The sequence below is a fragment of the Natator depressus genome, chromosome 8, assembly GCF_965152275.1.
Source record: "Natator depressus isolate rNatDep1 chromosome 8, rNatDep2.hap1, whole genome shotgun sequence".
NCBI classification, from domain to species: domain Eukaryota; kingdom Metazoa; phylum Chordata; order Testudines; family Cheloniidae; genus Natator; species Natator depressus.
In genome coordinates, this window is record NC_134241.1 from 65088314 (window position 1) to 65104951 (window position 16638).

Below are 16638 nucleotides of genomic sequence, written 5' to 3' on the forward strand. Positions count from 1 at the left end.
TTTTTTTTTTTTTTTTTTGCAAGATAATAGTTAGATTAAAATTGGGAAAGCCAGCAGATAAATTGTTTAATTGTGAAGAGATAACTTTTGTTTGCCAGTGGATTTAAAGGGCATCAATTAGTTTTGCAGACAAAACGTTATGATCTGCATTTTAAGCCTAAGATGTCAGACTCCTAGCCAAACTTTAGCTAATGGTAACTTTTTTCTGTTTATTAAATTAGAAAAGTCTCTCTTCCCTCTTGATATATTGAATCTGCAAATCAGAAGCAACATCTCATCCAACATTACCTTTATCTTGGTGGGGGACTGAGGGAGGCATTTAGGTACACGTTTTGTTTAAAAACCTAGAAAAAACATCGGGCTTCTATTCCCCTTATCTCCTCCCACAACCAATTGGTAAAAGAAAGGTAGTTCTTTAAAAGCTAAATTAAGGAAGCACTTTGACTGTAATAAAATAAATTTGACTGGATGTTATCAATGAAAAGATGATCCCATGATATTCTGTTGTTCCCACCCCCCTCCCATCCTCTGTGTGGATTAAGAATAGAAGTATGGCCATATTGGGTCAGACCAGTGGTCCATTCACCACCCTGGATTTTAGTGGAAGTGGAATTGGAGTGTACCGGTAGAGGATCTGCTGGAGGGACATGAATGGAAAGGTGGGGTGGGGCTGAAAAAAGCACTCACTCCCCCCTTCCCTGGTGAATTGTGGGGGTTTTCACTTGCACTGCACATTTTATCCACCAGGTTAGTCCCAGACATCTAATAGTTAAGTTGCGGCCTGATTAAACCCATATCTAATGTCTCATGTCATTCTTTCGGCATAGCCAGACAACCAGACCAGTATCCTGTCTTCCAACAGTGGATAATGCCAGGTGCTTCAGACTCCTAGTCAGGTCTTTCCTATCCTGTCACATAAGCTAGAAAGAGCCTGCAGTTTTCCTTGCTGTTTCTTCTTGGCCCTTGGCTCTTGTTTCTCCCTTCCCTGTCACAAGTGAATGGGCACTGAAACTCCAGCCCAAAGACTGGACATATGGTGTCTTGTCCCACAAATGATACCAGTCTAGCGTGCTTTGGGGTGACTGAGATTGCACTTCTAAGAATAGACGATCACCAAATGCCATTGTAATGCTTTTTTACGTGTGGGAGTGGAAATCCTGAGGCAAGATCTAAGTCCTATCTGACATTAGTGCCAATATTATTTTATTTGATGTAATGTCATTTTGAATTTTTATAGCTGTTCAGGTATACTTGTAAATGGGGTATTTTTTGATTCGTACATCTTATGTCTTTCATGAATGATGCATCTGTAATAACTGGTGTATGGTACTTGGGAAAGTTGTCATGGCTTTTCCTGTAAAGCTTGTGATAGACAGCATTGTGCCAATTTTGTGTGAAAATCTCAGCATAGTTTGACAAATTCTTGTGTAGCTTTTTGTTGGCTCTGCAGCCATTCATTGGAAAGAGAAATGCATTCTGTTAAAAGGAAGTCAGTTACACACACTTCCTGAGACAGCGTTTATATATTTCAGCAAAAGGGTATGGCTCTTTTTTCTCCAGAAGTTTTATGTACACTAGAATGTATTATTATTCTATTTCCATAAAATTCTGGAATGAGACAGATTGTGTTGAATCACAGCTGACTGACATCATTTTGACTTTGTGGCTTGAGCTATGAAATATGACATGAAAAGAAGGAAGGTTTGGCTATAAACTTGGAAAAGCCAAGACATTTTGAATTAATGCTGCTTTAAAACCACATCTTGGCCATGTTGTGCTTTGGAATGTAAAACCACTGGGTTTTCTCCCCATGCTAATACCTGTGGCCAAATTTTGTTTAACAATATGACATTTATAAGTAACTTTCACTTCTCACTGTATTGTTCAGTTCTTATTCTGTAATGGGGTTCCCCATAGATGTGTTAAAATAAAGTAGAAATAATTATATAAAAAGGGATACTTCCTAGCTAACAACTTTTATGTATAGTGTGTATAGATTCGGTACCTTTCCTAGTACTGTGAAGTGTTGTTTATCTGATTATATCTTTTGGTTCTTGCAGAAAATGTTCCAGAGGAATTGCGAGAACCATTTTACACAGACCAGTATGACCAGGAACACATTAAACCACCTGTTGTTAACTTACTTCTATCTGCTGAACTCTACTGTCGTGCTGGAAGTCTTATTCTCAAGAGTGACGCTGCAAAACCACTTTTGGGTCATGATGCTGTTATCCAGGCCTTGGCACAGAAAGGTCTTTATGTCACTGATCAAGAGAAGTTGGTAACAGAAAGAGATCTGCACAAGAAACCCATTCAGATGGTGAGTATGGCTTCTGTATTTTTTTCCCTTGGTGCTCCTAATAGCAGTATAATTATTTATGTTTGACTTAAGTCTCATCATTACTTTTATCTCAAGAACTATATTCAGTTAACTTGTGGGAGGGTTAAGGACTCCCCTCCCCCCCGCCTCTCCCTTTCAAAATGGGGAGTAAGGAAGGATTCCAAAATTTTGAGATCACATCTTTGAAATTCTTTCAGAGACCAAAACAAAACACATTTTCCTCCTACAATTCAAGGGTCATTTCATCTGTGTTTCTGTTCTAATAGCACTTTTCTGTGTCTGTTCATTCCCTTTCCTCTTCACCAGTTCTCTCTACCTCTAAAGAATAGCTCATAACTTATTGACTGTGGAGAATACTTAATAGTTCTATAAATTTGTAGGTTTTATATAAATTTTAACTTTATTAACATGGTCAGCTGTAACTTTTCACTTTGTAAAAATATATTGAAATACAGCTTAATATAGCTTAAAATGGGAAGTTGACTTTAAAGGCAGAAGGTGAAATCTTTCCTGTATTGAAGTCCATGGCAGTTTTGCCATTGACTTCACTGGATGAGGATTCCACCCAGAGTGGCTTATTCTCTGAATACTACAAAAAGTTTTTGTCAAGAATAACTTCTGGTCTTGGGCTTTTATCTCTTAGTCATTTCTGAAATAGAGGACATAAGATGAAAATGTAAATGTTACTATTAGTCTGTCAAATTCCTCTGAGTTGGGTGTACCCTAGACCTTCCTATTACAGGGGTGTTCCAAAAAATACTGCAGTAGAAAGTACAAGCAATACTGGAAGTGCTTCAGCAGCTAGCATAAGGGATTTCTCAGGAACATCTGTGACTGGATGACTCTGGGAAAATATTCCTATAGACTAACTTGTAACATGAAGGTGGCTTTTTTTAGGGATGCTGAGTGACAGCTAATCAGGCTTAAGAGCTACAATTTAAATAGTTATCTTTGGAAGGGGAGAAGAAGCTGGTGTGCTTTGTACCTTGTCACAGCTGCCTTTGTAGGTGTGTTACTGTGATTTTGTGTATGAAAGGAAATACTGTCTTTTTCCAACTCTTCAACCTCTAGCGTCTTGAAGGGCAAAGTTCAGAGTTTGGATTAAATCCAGTAGGTTCACCCTGATATCAATTTTACTAATCTGCCCTGAACAAGTGGAATTTTCCTCTGTTTTTCTTTAGTGGTTTTTAAAACAGTATTGAGATCCTTTAAAAAGCAAATTCTCAATGACATAACAGAATGTCATAGTATTCCTATCAGTTACTTAATCTGTATAAAAACATTCCAGTGAACAAACCAATGGTAAAACTGTTAACAGATATTGTCAATATTTAGTTCTGTACCTAATACAAACTACAATACTAATTAAAGCCAGGCTCAAAGACTTTTGGTTCCAACAGTTACTATATCTGAAGACAGCCTTTTTTAAAAAAATTGATTTGTGAGAACTGTGTGTGTATATACACTCACCTGTGGAGAATGGATACATTTAGATAATTATATTAAAACCTTATTCTGTCACTGGATTTGTTTACATATGACTGAGAGAAAGGGGTTGCTGTTGGTTGGTTATGCAACATATTAAAAATACAGTAATGAGAGATGAAGCATGGCTGTCCACTACAAAAGATAATTTAGAAGCAACTCTATTAAAGAAATAATCACAATGTGACTTCAATACATAAAGTTGAGCTGCTGGAGACATTTTGCTTTATTTGTGTTCCACTAGTGACCATGCCCCAATCAGTGTGCTAGAAGGTATATAAATGAGTAAACACAGCCCATGCCTTGTAGGATTTGTGGACTCCCTAAATGAAATCCTGGCCCCTGTGAAGTCCATTGCAAAACTCCCCTTAACTTCACTGGCACTAGGATTTTGCCTCCAGCCCATAGATCTAGCGAAGATAATCTACAGGTTGGTTCTGTTTCTCTCCCTCTACTTATAGAGCAGATTTGCTACAAGGAACTTTCTCTTTTGTTTTTCATAATTCCTATTTCTAGATGCATAGTGAAGAAAATGACTTAAGTCATCAGCCCAATAGCTGAACCTACAGCTTCAATTTTTCCTGGATCTTTTTCACTTGGAATCTACTTTCTGAAATCTGCTCAGCACTACATTTGGTGGTAGTTGTGGTCTGAGCACTTCTGCAGCACTGGTCTGGGAATAGAAATAAATCTACACAATAAATTTGTTACAAACCCAAGTTGCTAAAAAAAATTTTTATTCTAAAGTGTGAGATTATGAGCAAGCAGTTAACATGACTTAATCTGCATCATGTTTATATTGTCAGGAAATATTTAGGCCTATTACTTATTTTAAAAAATGCACAGAACTAAATTCCTTAAAGCGGCTTCAGGGTTTTTTTAAAAAATGGATAACTCCCTTCAAGCTTGTAGAGTACTCTGTTTTGAAGACACCAGTGTTCCACAGGTTGTAGTAAGATAAGGATTGAGCCAGGTTTTTTCCTGAAGAAAATGAACATTGAATGCAGTTGATTTGTTTTCTTCACTCCATGTTGACATTGTTGATTTCTCTTAATAAAATAAAAAACAAAGGCTAATCAAAGAACAAGGGGGCATCTCAATGAAATGAAAGGCAACACATTTAAAACTACTTTTTTTTACGCAATGTATACATAGCAAGATATTGCTGAGGCCAAGAGGAGTTTAGGGTGACAGATTGTAGACCTGTATATGGATAATGAGAACATTCAAAATTTCATGACAGAACATACGAGGGATGTAAACCCTCATACCTTAGGGCAGTGATTCTCAACCAGGGCTTTGGGGCCCCCTGGAGGGCTGTGAGCAGGTTTCAGGAGGTCTTCCAAGGAGGGCCAGCATTAGACTTACTTGGGCCCAGGGCAGAAAGCTGAAGCTCCAACACCTGGGGCTGAAGCTAAAGCCTGACCAACTTAGTTTCCCAGTGCCTCCTGTAGCAGGGGGCCCAGGTAATTTCCCTGCTTCCTACCCCTTAATGCCAGCCCTGGCTTTTATATGGAGAAAAACAGTTGGTGAGCCATGGAGTTTTTATAGCATGGGACGGGGGGCCTCAGAAAGAAAAAGGTTGAGAATCCCTTCCCTAGAGCATACATGAGCAACTATCTGACTGGGATAAGCAACAAACTTCTCCTTTTGTGCAGTTCACTCAATTATGGAGTGTTTTTGTCCATTCAGAAAAATCTGGTGCTGGTCACCTTTGGACAGGATACTGGACTAGATGGTCCAGGAGTTCTATATTGAAAGCAACCTAGAGACTTTATTGTAGAAGCCTACTGCCTGCTTTCTCAGTGACCTGGATCACAACAAGCACACAACACCTGTGCTCAAAATTCTGCACTGCTGGGAGGCAGGGACACAGGCTGAGGCTGCTCAGGTGGAGGGACCCAGGCTCGCCCATAGCTGCCAGTGTGACGCTCCGGCTGGGAGGGGGCTTGGAGCCGCAGCCCAGCCACAGTAAGAGCTGGGCAGGCAGCTGTGGGGAGCTGTGTAGCAGACCCTCCACCTGTCCTGATCAGGGGACCCGAGCAGCCCCCAGCCCATGTCCCTGCCCCCTAGGCTTGCCACTCAGGGCAGGTGGAGGGTCTGCACTGTGATTCCTCACAGCTGCACGCCCGCTCTTACCCAAGTCAGAGCCCTGCGTGGATACAAAATTGTTACCTGCATCTGCCCTGCTATCCTCAGAAATGGTCCATGGATATAAAACTGCTCCCTGCAGATTTGCAGGGCTCTATGGATTGAGTTTATCATATTTTGTATTTCTAAAATTACATAAAAGTGTGGCAGATGTATTTGTAAAAATCAGTACATAAATAAAATAGCCATAGATACAGACAAGGTACTTGAAACCTCCTTCTCTCAGAAGTCAAAAAGGTAATTTTTATGTTGGCTAGTTTTCTATCTAACGGAGACCTGAAAACAAACAAACTCAACTGTCCTTTTTGCAAACATTGAATTAAAGGAATCATCCTCAACCCTTTAATACTATGGCAGAAAATAGTTCTGACGTTCTCTTCCTGCTCAGGGTAACGTCCTCTGAAGTAAGGAGTGAGTTATGTAGTGCAAGACAACAGGCTGTTTTGAACAGTGCACTGATAGTAGCAAGGGAAGATCATTTCATGGAATTCTGGAACTCCCACAAAGTCCAAAGATGGTTATTTCAGACACCTCCAGTATTCTGGACAAAAGGAATGAACACCACCTCCATATAGTAAACGAACTAATAAAGAATGAACCCTGCCATGCAACTGACATGGTTCAAGACATCTGTAATGTCCACAGCTTGATAGAGCCTCTGAGAACCGCTCTAGTAGCCAAAGATGGTGGTCTTAAGTCTTGAGGGAGCTTACATAAATATTAGTGTTTAAACTAATTGTCAGTGGCCTTTGTTCATTCTACATGAATGGTGCTTCCTATCCTCTCCCTCCCATTCAATGTAATCTCAGCACCATAAATGTTCAGTTTACAGACATAGTGACTGGAGCCTGGAGGACAGAAAAATCTATCTGGTCACCTACCTGGATTCTTCAAATCTTAAGAAGGAAAAAAAAAAAACTTGTCAGTACTTTAAGGTTTTAATTGTTTTGTTTTGAAGTCCCAAATAGGTATAAGGCCTTCATGTTAATGAGAAGCAGGGAAGGGCTTGTGTCTAGGAAATGTATAAAGTGGTAGATGTTCAGCTATTGTGCTTAGAGCAGTAGATTAATTCAACTGTGGGAGGCTTGAGAGCATGGAAATCTTTTTTCCTTGTTACAACACTCTTTGTGTCACCTCTCACCATAAACTTAGACTTTAATTCAGAACACCTCTCTCTTAACAGTTTTCTGTAATGCAACTCCACCAGGATAGAGGGGCTCTAGTGCAAAAAGTGTTTGAAATAGTCATGTGGTGGTTGCTCTTCTCTATTTGAGTCAGAAGAGGTTAGAATAGGCTAGACCTGGTTCAGTTTTCAACTGTAGAAAGAATTAATTGGGGAACAGCTGCAGAAAGGGAAGAAGTTAAAACCCAACTGAGCCTTCTGTTGTATGTAGTGGAGTTTTTTTGTTCGTTTGTTTAATTTATATGATCGTCTTCCACCAGTTGAACGAAAAGCAGGAAGCAGAGCCACTGGTTGAACCAAATCACAGGAAAATTGACATTTTGTTTTTAATGCCTTCTGCAAAAAAGTCTTAAGCATGACTTTTCTCTAGTTTTGATCCCTTTAATGGTTGGTTTATTTACATGTATAGTATTTGCCTTTATTTTTTTCCTAGGAAAAACATAGTATTCTTCAGTTCTATATTAATACAATACTTGTAAGGGGATTTTTTTTATTCCACAGAGATCATGTCAGGTGTATATTTTGTTTTGTTTGAGGAAACATGTCATATTAAACTTCAGTGAATTTTTTCCTTTTTTCTGGTTTCAGAAAGCATGCCACATTTCATAATTGTAGACTATGGGAACTTTGTTATACATAATTTTTTTCTAGATGTTTTTGCTTTACAATAGCTACATATTTTCTTGTACTGTAGTAGGCTACAACTTTATTGAGCTGCATTTTTGCCTCACCAGTGCTCCCATTGTTTTAAAAAAGGGCTTTCTCAGTTGTTTCCCTTTAATCTGATATAAAGCCCAGGACAAGCACTATGTCCTGGCCTATTATAAAAGCAAACATGTTGATGATCTTAAGTATTTGTATGAGCCCCAATGGGATGGACTCTGAGAGCAGGAAAAATAATTCCAACCCTAATTCACATGTAGAGGTAGAATTTTAACAAGGGCTTCCAGGGGCACCCACAGTAATTCTTTCATATTACCGTGCCTCTCCACAGCACATCTTAAAGGTTTCTCTGATATAAAAAGGTTGTTTACACTTAAATTACTCTAACTCTCTGGTCTCTCCAAACAGTAAAGGTTAAAATGTGGAATCCAGAATTGGGGAAGAGAATCAATTTTTAAAAACTAATATTTTTTCTCATAATAGAAACTTTATACTCTTCAGCAATATAATTTTTTTAAGACTTTCAAGTTATCAGTTAAGATGCAGAATCGCCTGTCTTAAATGGGCAAATTCCATTTGTAATAAACTATCCTGGCACTGGCAGGCTTAAAGATGGAAAACAGTGCATTTTTTTTTCCTCTGCATAATACAGTTGTTACAACAGGACAAATTTTTTAAATAAATCTTTCACTATTTTACCTTGTAAACCTGAACTCTTAAATAACCAAATATAAACATAATTTCAGACACAATGTACATAGATCAGTATGTGAACTGATCTTAACTTTCATATTCCCATATCAATTGTGCTTTTAAAAAAAAATTTAAACTCTCACATGCAAAATTGTCATCTAAAATGTTTTAGATTTTGGCCTTTAAAAGTCAAATGATGATAGAATACTGAAATTGGCAGGATATGTGGGCTGTTCTTGTTTACTCCCACTATTTTGAGTCATTTTATGTGAAAATATATCCACTCTAACAGTGGGCCAGAGCCAAATTTGGAGGAATAGAGAATTTCATGTTTTATATAGATAATTCAGTACAAATATAGATTAATTATTGCAAGCCCAATCTTACTAGTATTTTAACATAAAGTGCTCCATTGTGTATGTAGGTCAGTTATCTTTGTCCTGTGACTGGGAGGGATACTCTTTTGTTGTAGAGTTGGTAAAAATCTACATAAACATTTTCTTCATGGGGTCCTTTGGTGTGGTGTATAGACCCCAGACTGATGAGGAAGGTGTCTCTGGCCATGTCAATCATGGATGATAGGTAAGGCTAAGTTTTTGTCAGATATTTTTAGTAAAAGTCTGACAGGTCACTGGCAATAATGAAAAATTCACAGAAGCCCATGGCCTGTCCTTCAATTTTTCTAAAATACCCATGACAAAAATCGGGGGGGGGAGGGAGGGGCTGGGAGCTCCAGGGTCCCCCTCCGCTGGCGGCTCCAAGCTGCTGGGGTCCCCCCCTGCCACCCACCACAGCTGGGAGCTGCTGGGGTCCCCCTGCTGACCACAGTGGCCTGGGAGCATAGGGGGTCCCTCTTGCCACCTGCGGTGGCCCGGGAGCAGATTACTTGGATTTAGGAATAGAGAGCATGCTGATGAAATCTACTTTGGAGGATAAAGCTAAAATTCAGAGGGTTTTTGATAAATTGGAAAACTGGGCTATAGACAACAAAATGAAATTCAACAAAGACAAATGTAAGGTGCTACACTTCGGGAAGAAAAACCAAATGCATAAATATAGAATGGAGGAATAACTGGCTTGGCAGCAACACAGTTGAGAAGTATCTGGGAGTGATGGTGTATCACAGGAGTCAGCAATGCAATGCTGTTGCAAAAAAAGCAAAGGCAATTTTAGGTTGCATTTACTTAGGCATAGCATGCAGGTCACAGGAAGTGATAGTACTGCTCTGCTTGCCCCTGGTTAGGCCTCAGCTGGGCTAGTGTCACCAATGTATGGAAAGGATGTAGAGAAACTGGAAAGGATCCAGAGGTGAGCAACAAAGAGGGATGGAATGCAGGTCATATGAGCAAAGGCTGAAGGAAGTGGGTATATTTAGTTTGGAAAAGAGGAGATTAAGGAGGGACAGGATAGTGGTCTTCAAATACTTGAAAGGCTTCCATAAAAAAAAATGGAAAAGTTGTCATCCTTTGCCACAGAGGGCAGGACAAAGGGCAATGGGTTCAAATTGAATTATAGCAGATGTACATTAAATCGCAGGAAAAAATTCCTAACTTTAAGAGCAGTAGGACAATGGAACAGACTGCCTAGGGAGGTTATGGAAGCTCCTTCACTAGAGGCTCTCAAAAAGAGGTTGGGTAGCCATCTGTCTTGGCTTGCTTAGCCACAACAAGTTCTGCATTTTGGAAGGGGATTGGACTAGATGACCCCTGCAGTCCCTTCTAACAGTATGATTCTAAGTAGTAAGGAACCAGATAAAGCCACCCACTGCAAGTAACTGGGTTGTGGTCAGGTTCTCCCATCATCTGGGAGAAAAAACCTCAGGGCAGTCCTTTACAGGTTCACCTATTTGACTGGTCCTCCGCTTGCTGTGTCTGATGCTAGACATGAACAATCTCTAAATTATCCAGTTTACATGTTTGGAGCAAAATGAGCAATGTGAGAAAGCAGAATTGTAGCATGGGAACCATTTGGATTCATTTGACTAACCTCTTTCCTTTAGGTGAGAAGGGATTGAACACCATTGGGTGGGACTATAGTAAGGATCCCTTCCTTTGCTCTCTGCATCCAGGAAGGAGTTCTAGGGATGTGAAAAAGATATTCTAGCATGATGTAATGATGCCATTTTTGTGACAACATAATTATGTGATAATGCAATCTTACAGTATAACAAATCATCTCGATGTGACTTAGTAACTTTCTACAAATCCGTCAAATGATAGTGTATCTCCTCAGGTAAATAGAGAGAGAGTTTTCAAATACTTTTAAATTGCAAAATTTTCATATGAATCTGCCCATGTATCTGATTTAGAGAAAAATTCTTAAACCATTGTCCATCCAGGTGCAGGGCAGATGCACTGGAGAGAGGGGAGATAAGACTGCATGTGTTTTGTTGAAGGTTAAAGAGCCCAAAGTGCCACTACTGCAGGCCTGGCATTTTGCAGGGGAGGGAGTAAAGGATCCACACAGAGTGGATCATCTCGAAACACCTCCCACCTGTCTTCCTCCTGCATAGGGAAATGTAGACAATTTTGGCTTCAAAATAAGTTCTGGAGTCTAGAAAATTGTGACCAGAGTATACTCTGCATCTAAGTTCACCTATCTTCAGAAAAAATGAGCCATGTTTCCAAATGTTTCCACATATTGTCATTCAAATACAGGAAGATGGGAGCGAAGGATGTGAAGAACATACTAAGTATCTTTTAATAAATGTATTTACAAGGTCGCTACATTTTGACCTTATCTGGGAAGATACTGTTCAATTACTCAACTCTTTATTTACTGCAACAAGAATCTCAAATTTTCACACATGCACAGTGATTTATAAAATATTTTAACTTAAAACTGTAAACACTTCTGCAAACATTAATCCTCACAACACCCTTATAAGGGCAGTCCCACTTTTGCAGTTGTAAAACTAAGTAGAGGTTAAATGAATCAAACAAGGTACCAACAGCAAGTGAGCTGAAGCCTTGGGATGAGAACTCCGGACTCCCTGATTTCCGGTGTTCTTCTATACTGCCTTTCATGATAAGATTTAGTTCAAAGTTTTTTATATTTTGTAAGTGGTTGTATACTATTAAAACAATTCAAACCCCTGTTAACCTACTGTTTCATATTTTAAATTGGTTGTTTATGTCTAGAGTAGACAGAACCATCATTTTTACATGTTTAATGTATTTTAATAGCTAGGAAAAGGTGGTAAGGTTCTCTCTGAATTAGCATACTTTTGAGGCTCCAAGCAAGATGTTAACACACACAATTTGTATACTATACTGCTGGTTTTACCAAGGCTAGATTTTAAAATAAATAGGCTTTGTAACAACCATTCTAATATTTGTTATCCTCCATTTAGTTGCCGTGTACCTTCTTTTAATACCCTTTTTAAAAAGTGCATTCTGTGAAGAAAACTGCTTAAAACCATTCTCCCAATACAGTCCATCTAGATTTAAGACTATCTCTTGGTATGCTAAAATGTTGACTACTGGAGACTTCAATGTAGAAATTACTACATTTGTTTACCAACTGGAATGGAACTTTGAATGTGCCAGTATTGGTATCTGTAGCTAGGGTCTATAACTCTCTAATCCAATAAGAAAATTTATGCCCCAATGCAGATTTTGGTCTCTTCACAGAATGTTTCCATTTGAAATGACATCCCTTTTCTCCATCTCGTCACAGGAATCTGTTTCTCATTCCCTGGGAAAGGACACTAAGGGTTATATACCCCTCACCCAGTAAGTTTGCAATTACATGCTGCAGATCCTGGAGTTTCATATAACAGTGTAAATTGCTGTTGAATTAGTTTAATTTTTACAGCATCAAAAAGCATAACAGATATTTGACGGAGTGAAAAATAAGGCATGGTTCCTGCTTGAAGAGTTTACAATCTAGTTTTAAGTGTGATGTGACAAGTAAAGGTCTTTGACTGGAGGGATCGAATGGGGTGAGAAAGAATGAAGGCTCACACAAGAATGTGAAGTTACTCAGTTGAAGATGTGTACATGCTTCACGGCTTAGTTAATCTAGCTGGTTGTTTCTTATTGACTCACCATGTATGGCAATCTTGGGAGAAGTGCATTTAGGGAAGGATTAGAATAAGGGGTAGATGGTGGATCGATGAACTAGGATTAGTGTGTGAAAATAGACTTGAGTTCTGTCGATCTAGTCTGTGTCTGAAGTTAATGTACCACACGTTCGAATAGCTAAAGATAGTGGATTATATTTTGAGACTGAAAAAATGCATTTGTTACACATTTTGCTTAATTTCTATTTTAGACACCTGATGGGCCAGATCCGGGCCTCGGCCCAGAGTTTGCCCACCCCGTGCTAGATTCTCCAGAGTTGAATCCACCACCTTAATCACTGATAATTCAGTCTGCTGTTACCTCTCTCCGTGTAGTTTCTTTGTTTAGTTCAGCTGTTCCCTGTCAGATCCTTATTTGATTGAAAAGGATAGTAAGCAAGCATGTATAATTCTGCTGACTTTGCAGTGCCACTTAAATGTCATCTCACCTAATTTAGGAATGCAGTCAGTCTCCTTTTTGTAAAGTGAATGAACATCCTAAAGGGCAGTGTGTCAGGCTGCTCCCTTAGCCTGCTTTCACTTTGATCCCGCAGTTCTCTGTTCCTGGCCAATGGGAGCTGCGAGGGGCGGTGCCCTCTGCCTCAAGGGAGCAGTGCCCTCTGTGCCCCTCCCTCCCCCTGGTGTTTTACCGTGTGACATTGCTGCATGGTTCTGAATGTGTCCATGTCTTGTATAGAAAATGTGTTGCAGTTTTCTGTCATGTGTAAATGTGAGTAGTTGATTTAGGATGTATGTTGCAGTAATAGCTAATTAGAATTCAACATCTATAATATATATTCAAATGAACAGTCAAACAGATCAGTTTGGATATTGAAGTCTCTATATTATGCTGAGGAAGGACTTGAAGAGCAGAATATTCTTGGTCTGTTTTTTGCTGAAGTTATGCATTGTATACTCACTGAACAAAATGATTAAACTAAATATTTTTTTCGGCACTGTAAATACTGCCATGTACAAGTTCAATAAAGAAGCTTTTTTGTGTTTGACAGCCTACTTTGAAGGGAAAAACTCAAATAAAATTATAGCATTACAATGGAACTGTTCCAAAATAATTTCATTTATATGAAATACATTGCATCTCCAGAAAGTCTGAATTTGAAATTTATATAAATTGTGAATGAGCCTTTCTTGGAGAAATTGGCTTAGAAATACAGTTGTGTAGATGTTTAGACACTTCGCAGTACTGTAATACTTTACTGTTTACTTGGATGCTTCTGAACAGATTGAGCCATGTGTCTAAATTGATTTGTCTTAAGATTTTATAAGAAATTAAAATTTCAATGAAAATAGTTATTTTTCTAACCTTCTTGTAAATGGGCAAGCAAAGCAGTGTTCAACCAGAAAGTGAAAACTTATGACAGGCATAACTCAACCAGGTCAGCATATATTAGTCTACCCTGCCTTGTCTCTAAACTAGGATATTAGTAAATACATTCCAACATCTAACACACCCTAAGGCTTTATCTAGAGGAGGACAAAAAGTGAGTTGTGCTGGAGGGATTTAAATTTGTTGGATACAAGTTTTTAACGAAGACATTATAAAAACCCTAATGTCGCATGGGCAAGTTGTATTGCTACTTGATTTAGCTCGTAGAGGTGAATCCTAGGCTCCTGATAAGGTTCCTTCCCCACTCTGAACTTTAGGGTACAGATGTTGGGACCTGCATGAAAGATCCCCTAAGCTTATTCTTACAAGCTTAGGTTAAAAACTTCCCCAAGGTACAAACTTTGCCTTGTTCTTGAACACTATGCTGCCACCACCAAGCGATTTAAACAAAGAACCGGGAAAGAGACCACTTGGAGACATCGTCCCCCAAAATATCCCCCCCTAAGCCCTACACCCCCTTTCCTGGGGAAGGCTTGATAGTAATATCCTTACCAATTGGTACAGGTGAACACAGACCCAAACCCTTGGATCTTAACAATGAAAATCAGGTTCTTAAAAGAATTTTTTTTAAAGAAAAAGGTAAAAGAAAGAATCACCTCTGTAAAATCAGGATGGTAAATATTTTACAGGGTAGTTAGATTTAAAACAGAGAATCCCTTTAGGCAAACCCTTAAGTTACAAAAAGACACAAAAACAGGAATACATATTCCCTCCAGCACAGCTAATTTTACAAGCCAAAAACCAAAAGAAAATGTAACGCATTTTTTAGCTAGATTACTTACTAACTTTACAGGAGTTTGAAGGCTTGCAGCATTGATTTGTTTCCAGCAAAGGTATCACACAGACAGACAAGCTTCCCCCCCCCCCCCCCTCCAGATTTGAAAGTATCTTGTCCCTTCATTAGTCATTTTGGGTCAGGTGCCAGCGAGGTTACCTTAGCTTCTTAACCCTTCACAGGTGAAAGGATTTTGCCTCTGGCCAGGAGGGATTTTATAACACTCTATACAGAAAGGTGGTTACCGTTTCCTTTATTTTTATGACAGCTCCCACCTAGGAGTTGATGCTCCTGCAGTAATAAAGTGCCATATTTGTTTTTCATGGTACAAACCTATTTAAATTCTCCATTTAGATTGCCTTTGTGATGGGAGTGGAAACAGTTTCCTGTATTTAAGTTCTTTTAAAAGAATATGCAACATGAGTATTGCAAAGCCACTGTAAAGTAGCTTATTATGCAAACGTTCTAGAGCAATGAACACATTGTCTACACTAATCAAATCTGAGGGATGTCTAGGACTTTTGTTGGAGAAGCAGAGAAATGAGTACTAGTACCTTAGAGCAATATGATTTAAATCTTGACTATTTTAACATTGAAATGTATCCGTTTGTTCACTCCAGTTAAATGACTGACCCAGATCTATACTGCAATATGTTGCTAGTCCAATTTACTAAACACTTGCTAAGTACAAGAAAAACTATTAGACTAAGGCAGTGGTTCCCAAACTTGTTCCGCCGCTTGTGCAGGGAAAGCCCTTGGTGGGCTGGGCCGGTTTGTTTACCTGCCGCGTCCAGAGGTTCAGCTGATCGCAGTTCGCGGCTCCAGGCCAATGGGAGCCGCTGGGAGCGGCGCGGGCCGAGGGACGTACTGGCCATGGCTTCCAGCGGCTCCTATTGGCCTGGAGCAGCAAACCGCAGTCACTGGGAGCCGCGATCAGCAAAACCTGTGGACGCGGCAGGCAAACAAACCGGCACAGCCCCCCAGGGGTTTCTCTGCACAAGCGGCAGAACAAGTTTGGGAACGACTGGACTAAGGTATTGCAGATTTTAAAAAGTGACACTCAGAGACTACATTTATGACTCTTAATAGGAACATAGGAAACCATTTTAGAAAAATCCTACTAAAGAGTGTTAGTTGTAAAATACTGTATCTTGGAAAGAAATACTGAGGTCCTCTCCATACAATATAAGATGAAACAACTGTTCCAATTCCCCATTCCACTTGAAGAATTGTATAAATTATTTGGGATATATTGGCCGACAGTTTAGTAATTAGCATCAAAGTTTAGCAAAAGTAAAAACTTGGAAACTTTAAAAACATCCAAACAAGGTTAACGGAGTAAGGTGTAATATAAGTAACAGATAGTAGGTTGAGTACTTTAAGACTAACATGAGCAGAAGATGGTAGAACTGAAAGTGAATGAAGACTAAGAAACATCATACAAATAAAAAAAAAAAAAAGTTTAAGAACTGCCTTAGCAGTATATAGAGAATTTTCCGTATTGTCTTCAAACTTGTTACCCTTATAGTAGCATTTTGAGGATTACTAGGGCTAGCTGGCGGGTGTAAAAGCAAATGAAGGCTAAACAAAATTCACAACTTGAAGTGCGCAACATATGCAGCTGTACATCACCAGTCTGTACGAGCTAAAGTGTTACCAACTGTAGCAAGGCGATGACTCACCAGTGCGGTGCCTCCTACTGGTGGTCTGGGAATTAGCTCTTTCCAGCTTACAGAGCACCCTCTGCAGGCCAATGTCTCGCCTACGGCTGGCCCCATGTCCCTTCCGGTGCCCTTTACCCTGGGGTTCTGCCCCAGCAGTACCCCCACACTCGGGGTCTTCCCTCCCAGGGGAACCCCCAACCCTCTAAACCCAC

General features: G+C 39.4%; 1 protein-coding gene across 5 annotated transcripts in view; it reads left to right on the forward strand.

Annotated features, from left to right (window-relative positions):
- CAMSAP2 (calmodulin regulated spectrin associated protein family member 2) overlaps nucleotides 1-16638 on the forward strand; it is a 176793-nt gene that overhangs the window by 14326 nt on the left and 145829 nt on the right. For all 5 annotated transcript variants that reach the window (XM_074961198.1, XM_074961199.1, XM_074961202.1 and 2 more), the window contains exon 2: nucleotides 2061-2320. In XM_074961198.1, the coding sequence (XP_074817299.1) occupies nucleotides 2061-2320 (260 nt within the window). The remainder of the gene's footprint in view (nucleotides 1-2060; nucleotides 2321-16638) is intronic.